The sequence below is a fragment of the Oratosquilla oratoria genome, chromosome 35 (genome assembly GCF_046742065.1).
Source record: "Oratosquilla oratoria isolate Oo_2021 chromosome 35, ASM4674206v1, whole genome shotgun sequence".
Lineage (NCBI taxonomy): Eukaryota > Metazoa > Arthropoda > Malacostraca > Stomatopoda > Squillidae > Oratosquilla > Oratosquilla oratoria.
Window position 1 is genome coordinate 1,137,475 of NC_134811.1, and position 17,101 is coordinate 1,154,575.

The window sequence follows — 17,101 nt, forward strand, 5'->3', positions numbered from 1 at the left end:
AGTAGTGTCTGCCCATCGTAGCTGAAGCTTTCTTTTATAGTGATCAGGCACTAGTAGAGGTGAACAACACTTGGAATGCAAAACCAGATCGATTTCTTTTTTCTTGCACGTTACCTACCCAAGAAACCTCATTTTAAAAGACTCAAAGACTACTGGGACAATAGTTACCAAGTAACCTCTTTAATACAACAGGGAAACTGGCTTATGGTGTTAAAAACGAGGATAAGAGGCAAGGAAAGTTTTGGGAAAGTCTTTGTTAATAATGAAATCAGGCGTTAAGCTAAGAAACATTTTGCACTGGAATTCCCAGGTAAGCCAGGGCAGGGAAGGCGGGGGTAAGAGCAGGGACGGTGGCGGGTGAGCGGGTGGGGGTGGGGGTGGAACGAACAGGTCCTAGCAACCTCTCCAGACGACATGGAGATGCGTCCGAAAATAGCTCTTGACCTGTTTAACTTCACATCTTCATATAGTCCCATTACGTTAGGGTAAACCTTATTTGTAAATACGATAAACAGGAGCTGAGAGTTATCTTATATAGTGAATTTATACGGTTTACTAATAAAAAGGTGTAACAAGATAAAGACAAAAACATGTGTTGCCCTCCCCCCCCAAAAAAAGTGCAGGTACACGCGCTTTCTCGCACTGCATCTGTCCTTATCTCCCTCTCTCGCTTTCTCTCCGTTTTCTAGCATCATACCATGAACATGAAACTAACCCGGGGATGCGTGTGCATATATATATATATATATATATATATATATATATATATATATATATAAATATATATATGAAAATATATAATAAATATATATATGTATATATATATATATATATATATATATATATATATATATATATATTAAACACAACAGTAAAGTAAATTACTTTTTTCAATCCGAGCGCTTTTGTTATATAATCATATTCAAAGATTACAAGACAATGTAATCCTTGAAGATGTGTAATTATATTACGAAAGTACTCAGATTCAAATTTTTTAATTTCCTTTCACTGTGGTATTTAGCATAATTTGTGTATTCACGTGTGCTTTGTGAAATTTGTGCATATATATATATACATATATATATATATATATATATATATATATAATATATTGCTCTTGATGGAGCAATTGGTTAAGTCCCTACAGCACTTGTCACGCGCTAGCCGCGTTTGAGTCCTTGGCAGTACCGTGTTTCAATTTATGCATGTTGACCTCCGTCGGATCTCCCGATGTTGATGGCTTAGAATTAAAGTGCATTGTGGTTGATAAAAATGGATCACTATTCACTGGGACCCATTCAGTGTTGTACATATATATATATATATATATATATATATATATATATATACATACATATATATACATATATACCAGTGTATTTACCTAGTTGTATTTTACGGGAAGGGGAGCTATGCTCGTGGGGTCCCGTCTTCATATCTCATTTTATCTAAACTATTTTTAAATTCATGTATTGTTTTTGCACACACCACTTTCTCATCTAACTTGTTCCAACTGTCTATTACTCTGTGAGGAAAGCTGTTATTTTTCAAGTCTCTTCTATAGCTGTCTTTTTTTATTTTCTTTCCGTGTCCTCTTGTATTTCTGTCATCCCATTTTATCAGATTCTCTCTATCAGTAATTTCTATGCCTTTCATGATTCTGTAAATAGCTATCAAATCTCCTCTCTTCTTTGCTCTAGTGTCTGTAGTTCAAGTTTTTCTAGTCTCTCTTCATATGATAGTTTTGAGAGTGTTGGTGCCAGTTTTGTAATTGCTCTTTGTATTCTTTCAAGTTTTTTTTTATACATTTTTTTGTACTTGGTGACCATATCGTTGCTGCATATTCCAATCTTGGTCTTATCAGGGTGATTAGGATTTTCTTCACCATTTCTTCATCCAGGTATGTAAATGCCACTTTGATTGTTCTTATTAAATTATAAGTTTCTCCAAAAATCTTATTTATATGTTTCTCAGGTGACATATTATTCATAACAACGACTCCCAGGTCCTTCTCATTTTCTACTTTTTTTATTCCTTCTTCTCCCAATTTATATGCTCCTGTTATTCTGTTTTTGCTTTTTCCAAATTCCATTATACTACACTTTTTTGTATTGAACTCCATCTCCCACTTCCTACTCCATTCCTGTACTATATTTAGATCTCTCTGTAGTGATTCACAATCTTCTTCAGTTTTCACTCTTTTCAGTAGTTTTGCATCATCTGCAAAGAAGCTCATATAGCTTTCAATTCCTTCATCCATATCATTAATATATATAGCAAACATTATTGGGGCCAGAACTGTTCCCTGCGGGACACCGCTTATTACTTCATCCCATTTTGAGTGCTGGTTTCTTATCACTACTCTCATTTTTCTTTCTTGCAAAAAGTCCTCCATCCAATTTAGTAGTTTTCCCTGTATTCCTCCTTCAGTTTCTAATTTCTTAAGCAACTTCTTATGTGGTACTTTATCAAAAGCTTTCTTTAGGTCTAGAAATGCACAGTCCGCCCATCCATCTCTTTCTTGTATTATATCTATTAGCCTTGAATAGAAACATATTAAATTGGTGACGCATGATCGTCCTTGTCTGAATCCAAATTGCCTTGGATTTAACACTTTGTTTTTTTCCAAGTATTTTACCCATCTACTTTTGATAATTCTTTCACAAATTTTTGCTATTGTACTTGTTAGAGAGACTGGTCTATAGTTTGTAGGTTCTTTATTTCCTCCTTTATATATAGGTACTATATTTGTTTTTTTCCAATCTTCTGGAACTTTTCCTTCTTTCAAGGAACTGTTTAGTATGCTATGTATTTTGTCTGCCAGTTCATTCCTGCATTCTTTCAGAATCCAGTTTGCTATATCATCTGGTCCATGCGATTTTCTGACATCAAGATTACTCAAGTGTGTCAATATTTCATTCTTTGTTACTTCTATTTCTTCCATAGGGGGGACTTTCTCTTTCCATTCAATCTCTTCAGGTTGTATGTTCTCCCTTGTAAACACTGATTTAAAATGTTTGTTCATAATTTCTGCCATTTCCATTTCCTCAGTGTATTCAACTCCCTCTTGTCTTAATTTCTCCAAGTCTTGTTTATTTTTCAGTTTATTGTTTACAAATCTGTAGAATAGTTTTGGTTGATCTTTACACTTTTCTATGACATCTTTTTCATATTTTCTCTTTTCCTCTCTGCACGTTTGTACATATTCATTTCTATAACCGGTATATATTTTCCATTTTTCAGGTCTTCTGTCTTTTTTCCATCTGTTCCAGGCTTTGTCTCTTTTGTCTTTTAACTCCCTACAACTTTTGTTGTACCAGCATTTTACATATTCTTTTTCTTGTTTTTGTCTTGGGACATACTTTTCCACTCCTTTTTTGTAAATTTTTGTCAAAATATTCCATTTCTCTTCCACTGTTGTTTCTTCTTTGTATATTTCTTCCCAGTTTTCTTGTTGAAAGAATTCTCTTATTTTATCAAAGTTTGTTTTTTCATACATCATTCTTCCTTTTCTATATTGCTAATTTCTTTTCATATATTTTTCTTCATTAAGTTCCAGTTCAATCAATATGTGGTCACTTTTACTTATTGGTGTTTTATATTCAATCTTGTCCACTATTCTAGGTTCAGATGTAATTATTAAGTCTAGTCTCGATGGTTCTTCTTCATTTCTATACCTGGTGTTCTCCTGTATCCATTGTGTCATTGTATGGTCAGTAATCATCTCAAGTAGAGCGTTTCCCCATGAGCCGTCTCCACCCTTTACTGTCATTTCTTCCCAGCAGATTTCTTTGCAATTAAAGTCGCCCATTATAACTATTCTTCCTCCATCTTCCATTATTTTATTTAATGTTATCTTTGTGTCCTCTAACATACTTTTATGTTCACTCTCCTCCCATGAGGCTGTTTTCGGAGGCACATAATTTATCACACATTTTCTGCTCTTCTTATCTCTGTCTTACACTTCTTTATTTATCATCTCTTCTGTATTCTTTCCATATTTGATACATTTCAAGTTTATATCCTTCTTTGTCAGGAACATAACTCCTAACCCTTGCTTTTTCTCTCTGTTTTTAATCCAATAATTATATGCATTATGTCCTATACTGTTGGGTGGTAGTGGGCCTTTTAATTTTGTTTCTACAATTCCCATTATGTCCGGTTCTTTTTCTTTCAAATAATCATTCAGCTCATTCAATCCTGTTATTAATCCATCTATATTTGTGTAAGACACTCTTAGTTTTCTGTCACTTCCATTGTGTTCTCTGTTTCCCTTTTGTTTTTCTCTTGTATGTCGAACTGCCTTAGTTTCATATTCACTACTCTCCAATAGAATCTCTCTTTCTCTGACTCCGTTCTGCTCTCGTTTTTTTTTCTTAGCTTCAAGTCTTTTCTGCTTTTCTTCCTCTCTTTCCTCTTTATTCATTTCCCTTTTTATCCATACCTTTTTATATTGTTCACTTGTTGCTAGTTTCCCTGTTTTGGATAAGATATTCTCTGCCGTCGTTTGTGACCTGAATTTAATCTTAATTGGTCTGGTCTTATCTGTACTATACTTTCCGAGCCTGAATTTTTCCTCAATTTCCTTCATACTTTCTGGTTCTTCTTCATGAACTAGTTTTAGTAAACTGCTTACTTTTTCCTTTTCCTCATTGGTTCTTGAGGTTCTATCTGGGTTATGTTTCTCTTCCATTCCTAATATAATTATACATTTCTTTTTGACAGCTAAGTCTTTTACTATATTCTCCTTCTGTCTCACCACTTTAATAACTGAGTCTTCAGTTTGTTCTCTCATTTGCTGTTTAATTATATCAGTAAATGCAACTTTACTATTTTCTTTTATCGACTTCCATCCCTCTCTGTTTTCTTTACTATTCCTCTTCAATTCCTCATTCTCCACCTTTACTTCTTTTAACTGTCTTTTCAGGTTTTCTATTTCATCAGTTAAGTTTTTGTTCGCCTTCTCTAGTTCTTCCAATTTTTCAACCCTTTGTAGAATGTTGTTAACATGACCGAACCTACGCTCCAAGTCCTCGATCATCTTATCGACCTTCTCTTCTAGTCTTGTCAGTCGGGGGGGGGGGGGGGGGTTGTGTCCCCCCCACCCTCTTTAAATCCCTGGAAAATATTCTCATCACTTTCTACTGTATTGCTCTTATCTATACTTCTAATCTTTACATTTTTATTAGACATTTCATCGTCGCTCAGCTGATCGGGGGGTCGTTTGTTTACCTTTCGCCTGTCTGCCTGGGCCAAGTCTACTCCTTCCTCATTTCCTTCCATTTCCCCAGCAATCCCTCCCCTTCTCCTCTTTCCCTACTTTCCCACTACCCCACGAGCAATTTCCCCCCCACCCTGTAAATACAATAGGCACTTCTCTTTGCGTTGGGATCCACAAAACTTCAATTTTCTTCAGAACGTCTTCTAAGCCGTCCGTTCGTTGAAGTGTGTGTGTGTGTGTGTGTGTGTGTGTGTGTGTGTGTGTGTGTGTGTGTGTGTGTGTCTGCAACTGTACACATGAGTGACAGTTTGTGTGAGGATAGGGAATGAAGAGAGCGAGTGGTTTGACGTGAAGGATTGACTGTGCCAGCGTTGTGTCATGTCGCCTTGGTTGTTCAACGCACATATGTGTGGGATGGTTATGAAAGTAAAAACTAGGCTACTAGGCAAGGGTTCGGAACTAGTGAGACTGGAGAAAATGGGAGGTGAGCCAATTGTTGTTGTTTGCAGATGATACTACACTTGGAGCCGAGTCAGAGAATAAACTGAGGAATTTAATGGTGGAGTTTGGGAGATTGTGTAAGAGAAGAATGCTTAAGATAATTTGGGCAAAAGGAGTGATGAAATGTACAAGGGATGCGGGGAGTTAAAAGGGAGTTTAAAAGGCGAGAGGCTAGTGGGAGTGGAGAGTTTTAAGTTATTTGGAGTCACAGGAAATAGAGAGGTGGGAGTGGATGTGGATTATATGTAAAGGAAGCAAGTATGTCTGGATGGAAAGAAACTTTGGCATGATTCATAAATATTTAGAGATTAGCGAAAAGAGAAGAGTGTATTTATTTACTAATTTTATTTATTATCATCTATATTACTATAATTTCTATTTATTTGTTTATCTATTTATCATTATATATATATATATATATACATATATATATATATACATATATATATATATATATATATATATATATATATATATATATATATATATATATACTCATCCGACCTAGTTATGGATCAAAAGGTCTCCTTTTGGCATGCTCCTCCTTTGTGATTGTGCCTACGACACTGTATGGAGAAGAGACTTTGAAATTTGGAAAAAGACAGAAAGAGCCTAAATGTGTTTGGAATAGAGAGAGAAGTATGACGGGGGTTGCGTTGCGACTGCACTGTAGGTAGATTGAGAAATGTGGAGATGAGAGGGAGAGCGAGGATAGAAGAAAGAACTGACAGTTAGAGTTGACCAAAGAACGGTGATATGGTTTGGCTAGATGGAAAGAGTGGGTGAAGAAAAACAACAAAGAAAGAGTAAAGGAAACAGAAATGGATGGAGGAGACTTACAGGAAAGACTTGGGATGAACGGGGAGCATTGGATGCAAGAGGAATGCCAGTCGAGCAAGGGAGAGGACAAAAGCTAGTTGTGAATGAGAATGGTTATTAATTGATGAGGAAATAGCGCAGCCCGATGAACTTTCTTCTGATCTGCTTTGTATATTTATTTATTTTTATTATTATTATTATTATTATTATTATTATTATTATTATTATTATTATCATTATTATTATTATTATTATCATTATTATTATTATTATTATTATTATTATTATTATTATTATTATTATTATTATTATTATTATTATTATTATAAATTATTATTATTATAATTACTATATTATTATTACTATTATTATTATCATTATTATTATTTCTTATTTATCTATTTATTTATCTATTTATCTATCTATTTATCTTTCCATTTACTTATTTATTTCTTAGGCGTGATCGCTAAAAAATGAACTGGTGGGGGTAAACCAGCGTCGGCTGTAGTGGCCCAGCTGTACCTTCCTGCATTGTCTCAGCCAAGCAGTGTGGCAGGTGACAGGGATGACCAATCGCGAAGAGCTAAGATGATGAACGCGTTTTGGGATAGATGTGCGTAGTGATTGACCATCTTCCTTATGAGGGGGAAAGGCATTTTGCTGTGGCTTTACGAGTATGTATATATATATATATATATATATATATATATATATATATATATATATATATACACACACACACACACACACTGTATTAAACACAACAGCATTTTGACACTGATTAATTTTCTTACTGAGATTTTCATTTTTTCTTACGTTAGATCACATTTCAGGGTTGTGTGTAAATACAACCCCCTGAAATGAGATCTAACGTTAGAAATATTATATATATATATATATATATATATATGTATATATATATATATATATATATACATATGCATATATGCGTGTGTATACATATATATGTATATATATATGTATATATATATATATACGTATACATATATATATATATATATATATATAAATATATACACATATTATCAACCATGACTTCCCTGTCGGGTAATTAACTGGGAAGGTTAATCAACCCATGCGGGCATCCAGTTAAACCAGTTTAAAATCTAACCTCTTCTTAATCTGCTTTTGACATCACCTAAGGGGGCGTGGTTATCAAAGGAGACAAGATGGAGAGATCATCGCACTGGGCTATATTTCCTCCAACCTCCGATTAATTGGCGATATCACCCACCTCCAGCAATTTTTCCTCCGTGAAATCGCCGTGGGTAAGTATTTTGTTTTATCGACAAAAATACATACAATATCGTTTGATATCCTGGAGAAAAAAATTATTTCCTCAGGTTTGTCAGAATTTTACCCAAAAGCTGCAAATCTGCTCCATCAGTGTGATATCGCCGAGGAAGATTTATGCTATCATGTCAACGGGTTTCAGCGTCGCACAGCAATCTTTTATTATTTGAAACTAATATAGTAAGTTACAGAAAATATAAAAGTATATTAGAGCCGACACGAGAATTTCTTATTCATAATGAAATCAGATAAAGAATGAATAAATAAATGATCAAGTGAAAAAAAATGATTTGGGTGTTTATCGAAATGAAATTTAAAACATCGCATTGTACGACATTCAAATGCTCCGGGTGAAAATGTTTATGTTGCATATACTGCTATTCTCTTCGTCCTCAGGTTAATAAAATAGCAGGACGACAGATAGTTAAATTATTTAAGCCTCTCGAGTCCGTGGTCCTCTCTGGCTGAATAGAATCACGTGAAAACAGCTAGAATATAACTGACAATTTCAAAATGACTCGCCCCGTCCCAGTCAAGATTTTCGTTAATGTTTTGAATTTGAAAAGCCGGAAGACGACTTCGCTTACAGTCGTAGTTCCAAACTGGGGGTAAATTATCCCCTGGGGGTTAATCAAACAACTTTTCGGAAGTAATGGAGGGGTGATAGAAAAAAAGATATCTGAAAATCAAGAAATCAAGAATTCCTCAATTAGCTTCAAGCGACAAGCATACAACTCCATCCTTCCCACTGAAGTTCCTGACATCTTTGGCAACAGTCACTAGAAATGCACAATGTTCAAACACAACAAATAAACGAAAATGTATCTAGTATTTTAATTTAGCCATACATATCAATGTTGACATTTTGTGAAAGATGTAACATGCTATGTGACATGGTAAAATGGGTAACAAGCTGAAAAAGTTCGGGAACCATAGGCTTACCATATTCTAGACTTCCCTAAGAACAATTCGACAATGTGTCTAATATTCGTATAGGTTTAACTTCTCTTAGTTCGTCCTTCAGCTTCTCAATAAATGTTACAAAGGTGATTTAACATTTGGAGAACCGAAAAATAAAAGATTATAACCTAAGTCGTTTCTACTCAAACGAACGCGTTTGAGTCGTGTATGTGTGATAAGTTTTAACGCTTATTCTGGCTGCCGTCAAGCGATTTTATTCAGCGACAGGTAATCCTTATATGACGTCAAAAGGACTCATCGTCTCGTTTATCTGTGTTCATCCTGAATGTCGTCAGACGATTTTATTCGTGAGAAAAAATTCTTGGAGACGTCGACGCGATGAACTTGGGTCGACCAATCCGTTTCGTATCCACAGAAGATTCGTAGGATTTTATTCATCTGAGGGAGTCCCCACTCCCATCATCTCCTCTCCCTCTCACCCCCGTTCCCCATCCCCCTCTCATTTCCCCCTCACCACCCCCTAGCTACTCCCCTCCCACTCCCTCTCCTCATCTCACTCTCTCCTCCCACTACCTACTCTGTCCTTCCCTTCCTTCTCCCTTTCCCAGTCCCGCTCTCCTTCCTACTCTCCCTTTCCCCCTCCCCCTCCACACCCGCCCCTTCGGACAAAAAGTGAAAATGAGGACGAGATGAGAAAGCCAATGCAATAGCCAGACTTAGTGCGCCGGTGTTTTTTTTTTTTCCAGGACACCAATAATTATAATCCCGACGTGGTCTTTCTCGAGAGCAATGTTCCCTCTATTTTATTTATTTGTTTATTTATTCATTTATCTATTTATCTATTTTTGCTGTGTGCGCAAACTTTGCCTTCTCTGAAAAGTACTTGCGCACCTATGGCGGCAAAGTCGTTTCGTTTGCAATGGAAGAGAAAGAAGAAGAAAAAAATATTATTGGTTTGACGGTTGGCAAGTTACCATACTTTTAAGAGAATTTATAAGTTAATGTTTGGGTGGAACTTCTTTATTGAATGGATTTTAATATTATTTGAAAACCTTATGTACGCACACTTTTTCTTTATATGCGGTAGTTGTAGAACGTACGCGTGCACGTGCGTACAGCTTAGAGGAAGTCGCAGAAGGCTTCCGCGCATTTAGAATATTAATCCTCAACTTTCTCCACGAAATTTATAGGCAAGGCGGGGGAGATGACTCTGCAAGGCTTTTGTTTTCCTACTAAATCCATTACCTTTGCCCATTGGGTCAGGACAGCAAAAGTAGATAACGATCACCTGGAGATTATGAAGATCAGAACATCAAGATGGCGGGAAGGGAAGTCGTTACTCAGAATTAGACGACGAATGTCGTTTGCCGATTGCTCTCTGCATTCTTCTATTTGTTTGGGATTCTGTCCTGCCCTGATGTTTTTTTTTTACCTCAAATGGTCTCATAAGTCTGAATAATTCCTCCAATTGTATGTTTATATCCTGTAACCTGATATTATTGCTCATATTTCCTTCTACGAAGTCAATGAACTTAGAGAAAGAGTTCTTAGTTTTCAGTTCTTCCTCCTTAGGGGTATCAAGTGTTCATTAAATACACTAACATTTTTCTTTATTTTTTCCCGTTATTATTTCTTCCATTAAGGTTGTTAATAGTTTAGTCGCTTGTGACATTCTTGTTCATGATTGGTCTAAGGAATTTATTTCTTAAAAAGTTCCATAAACAATATCATGTGTCTGCTTAACGTAGGTACCGAATACACTACAAATTGTCGTCAGTCGCCATTTTCATCAACCTCACTCACCCTCCGTGGACAGGTTGCAGGGATGACCCGTCATCCAGGAGGTGCCAAGATAAGAGTGAGGGAGGAGGGTGGAGGGGAGTGGAATATGTAGGGAATGGAATGGGTGGGAGTGGTTTCTATGCCTTTTTCTTTTTGGCTACCCCTCGTGTCAGGTGGAAAAAGCCTTTGGTATATGTATGTATGATTATTATTATTATAATTATTATTATTATTATCATTGTTATTATTATTATTATTATTATTATTATTATTATTATTATTTTTATTATTATTATCATTATTATTATTATTATTATTATTATTATTATTATTATTATTATTATTATTATTATTATTATTATTATTATTATTATTATTATTATTATTATTATTATTATTATTATGGTTAAAGAAAATGGAGAAAAGTGGGAGGTGAGCCAGCTGTTGTTTCCGGGCGACACTGCGCTTGTGGCAGGATCGGAGAAGGGATTGAGGAAGTTGGTGACAGAGTTCGGGAGAGTGTGTGAAAGAAGAAAGCTGAAGATAAATGTGGGTAAAAGGGGATGAGATGTACAAGGGGTGAAAGTGGCAGCAGACTGGAAGTGAGGATTAAGGGAGAGAGACTGGAGGAAACGGATAGTTTTAGATACTTGGGTGCAAATGTGGCAGGGAAAGGTAGAGTGGAGGTGGAGGTAGAAAGTAGATTGAGAGAAGCGAGTAAATGCCTTGGTGGATTAAAAAGTGTAATGAGAAATAGACATTTGGGAATGGATGCTAAGAGGAGGTTATATGAAGGCGTGATTGTGCCAACAGCACTGTATGGGGCAGAAACATGGAACATAAGAGAGGAAGAGAGAAGGAGTTTGAATGTGTTTGAGATGAAGTGTCTGAGAAGTATGATAGGGGTTACTAGGCTAGATAGAGTGAGAAATGAGGAGGTGAGGAAGAGAACAGGGATGGAAAAGGAGTTGGGAGATAGGGTTGATGAAGGAGTATTAGGATGGTTTGGACATATGGAAAAAAATAATGAAGAAAGATTAGTAAAAGAGGTGTGAAAGGCAGAGGTGGAAAGAGTGAATATGAGGGGGCGTCCTAGGATGAGATGGATGGATGGTGTAAAAGGGGCATTGCGAAAGAGAGGAATGTCTGTTGAGGAAGGACGGAAGAGGACAGAAGATAGGGGTGAATGGAGAAGGGTTGTGTATGGATGATGCTGTGATGCATGAGGGGGAGTGGGTGGGGGATGGGGGTGAGGAAGTATGTATGAGAAATAATTTGACATAGCCCGAAGGGATTTCTCCCTGAATTCTCCTTTTCTGCATGAGGGGTCGGAGGGGGGGGGGGGTCGCCGAATTAATGAAGTGGCCTTGCTGTGGATGTGCTGTGTCTTGCGACACTGCTTCTGACCCAGGGCAGTGGACAGGATGCAGGGATGACCCGTCATCCAGGAGGTGCCAAGATGAGAGGGAGGGATGAGGGTGGAGGGGAGTGGAGTATGTAGGGAATGGAATGGGTGGGAGTGGCTTCTATGCCTTTTTCTTTTTGGCTACCCTCCGTGTAAGGGGGAAAAATCCTTTGGTATAGGTATTGTCATCATTATTATTAAGTCGACTTCCAACTACTAACTCAACGGGAGCCTAGACATCCTCCCTTTAACCCCACAACCACTAATCATTATTACAAATATGGTTAATTCGGCTGAACGACCCAGGGTGGCTGGAACGTGGATGCGTATTTACAACGGCGTTCTATTAACGTTGTGCGTGCGGGCGTACGTGCGTATGTGTGCGTATATTACAAAGGATTACAAAGAGCATGCCGACAGGAGACCTTTTGGTCCATAACTAGGTCGGATGCGGAAAAAAATTATAAACAAATAAATAAATAAAAAAAGAAAGAAACAAACAAAAAAATAGATAAATTGATCATTATAAATAATAAATTGTATTTACTTCGTTGTAGTATACAGTAAAGGAGTAAGACTTGTGATTGATCATGCCTAGATTCAAGTTCACGTATAGATCCGACTTGTGTGTGCGTGCGTGTGCGTGTGTGTGTGTGCGTGCGCGCGCGTATGTGCATATAGGAGAATTATTTCAGCTGCTCTCCTCCACCACTACCACAAACGTGTGGGTCTGGCCACAAATAAGTGGGCCTGGCCACAAAAGTGTAGGTCTGGCCACAAAAAAGTGGGTCTAGCTACACAAAAATAGGTTTGGCCACAAAAAAGTGGGTACGGCCACACAAAAGTGGGTTTGGCCACAAAAAAAAATAAACAATGGATCCGTCCACCAAAGTGTGGATCTGGCCACAAAAAAGTGGATATGGCCACACAAAAGTTGATCTGGTCACAAAAAAGTGTCTGGCCACAAAAAGTGTGTCTGGCCACAAAAAAAGTCGGTCTGGCCACACAAAAGTGGACCTGTAATATATATATATATATAATATATATATATACATATAAAAAATGGGGCTCGCCACACACAAAAAAAAAGAAAAGAAAAAAAAAAAATTGGTTCTGACCACAAAAAAGTGGGTGTCGCCACAAAGCAGCGAATAAATATTGCCTTCCTCCGCGAGAGAGAGAGAGACAGACGGAGACAAAAAGTGGTGTCCGGCGACTTCGAATCAGAACCGGTAGGTAGGTAAGACTACCAGGGCCCCCCCGGCTCCAGTCACTCCCGGTCACTGTCCTCTACTGACTGCTCTTCCGGGTTTCCACCACCAGCACCACCGGAAAGATTTGATAAATAAATGAATAAATGAATGAGTAAATCAATAGATAAATAAATAAATAAATAAACAAATGAATGAATAAATAGAATAATAAACAAATAAATAGATAAATAATAGATAAATAAATAAACAAATGAATAAATTACAAATATATAAATTATCTATTTATTTATTTTTTATAAATAAATAAATTAATTAACAAATAATAAAGTGAATTGAATAAATAAATAGATATATGGTTGGAAAAACAAACAAATAAATGAATAGATAAATCTAAATCCATTCGGGTCCTGATTCACAAACGCATCTAAAAGCATTTGATTGATCTTCATCTCATTCTTCCTGTGACGTACTTTTTATGTTTTATTCTGGCTTTATTCGGTTGAGATGTGGTCTCGGGCCGATAAGGTATCATAATCAGTCGTTTAGATTAAAATTTTAGTTTCTATTTATTATTATTATTATCCTTATTATTTCTATTGTTGTTATTATTATTTTTATTGTTGTTGTTATTATTATTGTTACTATCATTATTATTATTATTATCATTTATTAAACTAATTACCCTCCACCACATAGTAAATACTCCTATACTAAAAGGAGTAGCATTTTTATGTGGTTTTTATTGTTATTATTATTATTATATATATGTTTTTGTATAAGTATATGTTGACCAGTGAAGAACGATGTGTTCAGCAAGTAATAAACAGTTGGCGTTTATGATATTAGCTAAATCTTTTTTGGTAAATAATGCAAAAATAAAATAATATACAACAACAATAATTATGATAACGATATTGATAATGATAATGATAACAACATCAAGGTACTGAATCACGAATGAAGATGCTGACGATATAATTGTCAATAAATTCTCAGCACGACGCAGAGGTCAAGCCGGATTCCTCACAAGATAACTATTCTGCCTTCCCACAGGAATGGAAGTTATAAAATTTAGGAATATATGTGTGTGTATATATATATATATCACTTATTGGATGTCTCTCCTGAATAAAAGAATCGGTGAAATTAAGATTACAGTCGAGTTGACGTTGAGGAAATGTATAAGACAATTTCCTGACCATTCTTTTTCAAAGACTGTCATTGTCTTGTGGTAAACTGTCGTGCACTCAAGAATCTGAACCCCTATGGTAGAGCTATACAATCCAACAGTCGGACCTTCACACACATATATACTTCCAAGAACGAAAAAATACAGAATTGTTACTGATGTGCTAGTTCTCTCGACCCATTAGTAAATGCGTGACTGGATTTTATTCAAATGAATTTAAGAAATTCAATGGGTGCCTTACACTACGCATATGACCATTGGTATAGATTGGGTTCAATTTGGAACTATTGTTACACCCATTTATTGGTATTTTCTTTTGGTATTGAACGCACCCTCAATATTGTATACAATGAGTCAACAACTTCAGAAGTACAGGGAAACTAACACCATCTTTCTCGTTGTATTTTGATTTCCGTTCATTCTATTATCATTCACGTACGGTACTTTTCTGATTGCAAACTAATAATGACGTATTATATCTTAATTTGATGGCGTGGCGTCAGTACACTGATAATAAGGGTTGGGGTACTGTATCCAGAAATGAGACATCAAAGTGTCGACTATGATGCCCTGTCCATTTGCTATATACAACATTTTCCAGTTCTGTACATTAAAGATCTTTATCGTGGCGTGGATTGTGATGAACTGGACAATCAATAAAACTCAAAAAACAATATTTTGCCGTTTTAAAATCTCAGTTTAACAAAAAGATATAACACTTAATCATGCAGGTACATAATTACCTGCAAACAGTACCACTTTAATAATAAGTGGATAAATAAAAAAAAAATACAAATTAGCTCTTACGTTGGAGCAAAAATTAAAGGGAACAGGCGATGTTTAGTAAACATTCAAGTGCATTATGGGATACAATCTACCTTGCGTTTATTCGGGAATTTTCCCAATGAATTACAGTATATACTGACATAAAACCTTTCGGCTTATAACAATGTCGATGAAAACAAAAATAACGATAATGGCAAATTGGAACGGTATAATCATGCAAGTAAAGAAACTGATAAATAGACAAACAAAATCACAAACAGTCACGGACGAAGTAGTTTGAAACTCGGTCGCGTCTTTAGCCGTAGATTTCTGCCCGTTTGCACGTCCTGTGCTCTAGACATGTGTCATAGCAACACTTTTCCGAGTGAGCACAAGAGAGGTCGCTGTAGCATTCATTTGGTGGACGAAATCTTGTGTTTGGACAGGTGGGGCGTACTGGTGGGCAGAAACCAGGACGCACCTGCGGTTGAGTTGGTGTCTGTGGACCTGGAGAGGTAAATATAGAATTAGTGAAGGTAGCGGTCTAAGGAATGAAAACGACAACAAACTCGGTCGTTCTACAAATTGTTTTATGCTTGTAGCCTTCCATCGATGCTTTATTAGACCTGTATTGTTCTTTTCCATCCCACTGACAGCTAGAATCGAGGAAATTCAGAGCCTGGACTTGTATACATGAATGATGTGACATATTACGGATTATCCGTGAGTTTGTTTTCTTTAGCAAATGTGAGCTTGCCCTGTTTACTACCCAAGTGATGCATTGATTACTATTTCTTGGGAACTGCAGTTGTTTTTATATAATTGCGTATTTATTTTATCTTTATATTTTGCTACAACCAATTACAGTTGTTGTCAATGAATTATCTCTTTATTCATGTACATACCGGCAAGATTCTTAATCAAACATCTGAATGAATTATTTTGATGGAGTAAAGATTTTGCCAAATTGAAGTGAAGAATAAGCACACACACACACACACTTGGAAGGGGAAACACAGGCTTTGATTTGATTATGGAGTTTATTTCTGACCGGTTTCGCTTTACAGTAGCTTGTTCAGAGGAAGGATGGAGTTACTGTAAAGCGAAACCGGTCAGGAATAAACTCAATAATCTGATCAAGACACGCGTTTCCACCTTTCTCATAATAATTGTCCCAATGTCTCAACACACACACACACACATATGTATATAGTCCTCCTTATCCGGTAAATTCACAGTTACGGTATTTGATAATTACTACGCTCGATTCTATTTACGGTAAAAAATCACAGATACGGTATCCGCTCGTGTTTTGAAGAGGAAAGAGCAGGGAGAGGGTACGTCTACCATATCCTATTATTACGTGTTATAACGGGTTCGGTATTCGGTAATTTCAATTTGCGGTAAGGATTTCAGGAACGCGTATGTACCGTATAACGACTTACTGTATATATAATTTGCCAATGGATTACTTACTTGAGCAACATCTGTAGTAGCCATTGATACTGCAATAATATTTGCATTGCGGTCTACCGGGGATATGGCTACCAGGGTACTGGGTACCAGGGTAATGGCTACCAGGGACAACCCCGCCGGTACCAATATGAACACCACTGGAGCCAATATGTATCCCTATTCCTGATCCTCCTTGATGATTGACGCTCCCATGATGGTGCCCTGCACTCCCGATCTGTATTCCAACCCCACTGCTGACCGGGCGACTGGGGAAGTGGTGTCCTGTGTTGGAATGATGTCCCCCGATGGAATGACTTGGGAATTGATTGGAATTGATGTGTCCGTGGCTTGGGAAGGACGAGGATCCTTGGATATGCGTGTTCAGTCCTGAGATCAATTGTTGTGCCAAATTGACGCCCCCACCGCTGTGATAAGGAGGTACGACGGTTGAACATAAATGTTATTTTACTGTCCTGGGTAATAATTCTCTGAGTTATATTAACATTAGGGTCGAT

At 36.7% G+C, this 17,101-nt stretch overlaps 1 protein-coding gene across 1 annotated transcript in view; it reads right to left on the reverse strand.

The window, feature by feature from the left end:
• Window positions 1-15,069: 15,069 nt before the first annotated feature.
• Window positions 15,070-17,101, reverse strand: part of LOC143018487 (uncharacterized) — a 3,933-nt gene continuing 1,901 nt past the window's right edge. The window contains exons 3-4 of the mRNA XM_076173860.1: window positions 16,608-17,011; window positions 15,070-15,638 (exon numbers count right to left, since the gene is read on the reverse strand). Coding sequence (XP_076029975.1) covers window positions 15,448-15,638; window positions 16,608-17,011 — 595 coding nt within the window. The 3' untranslated portion in view covers window positions 15,070-15,447. The remainder of the gene's footprint in view (window positions 15,639-16,607; window positions 17,012-17,101) is intronic.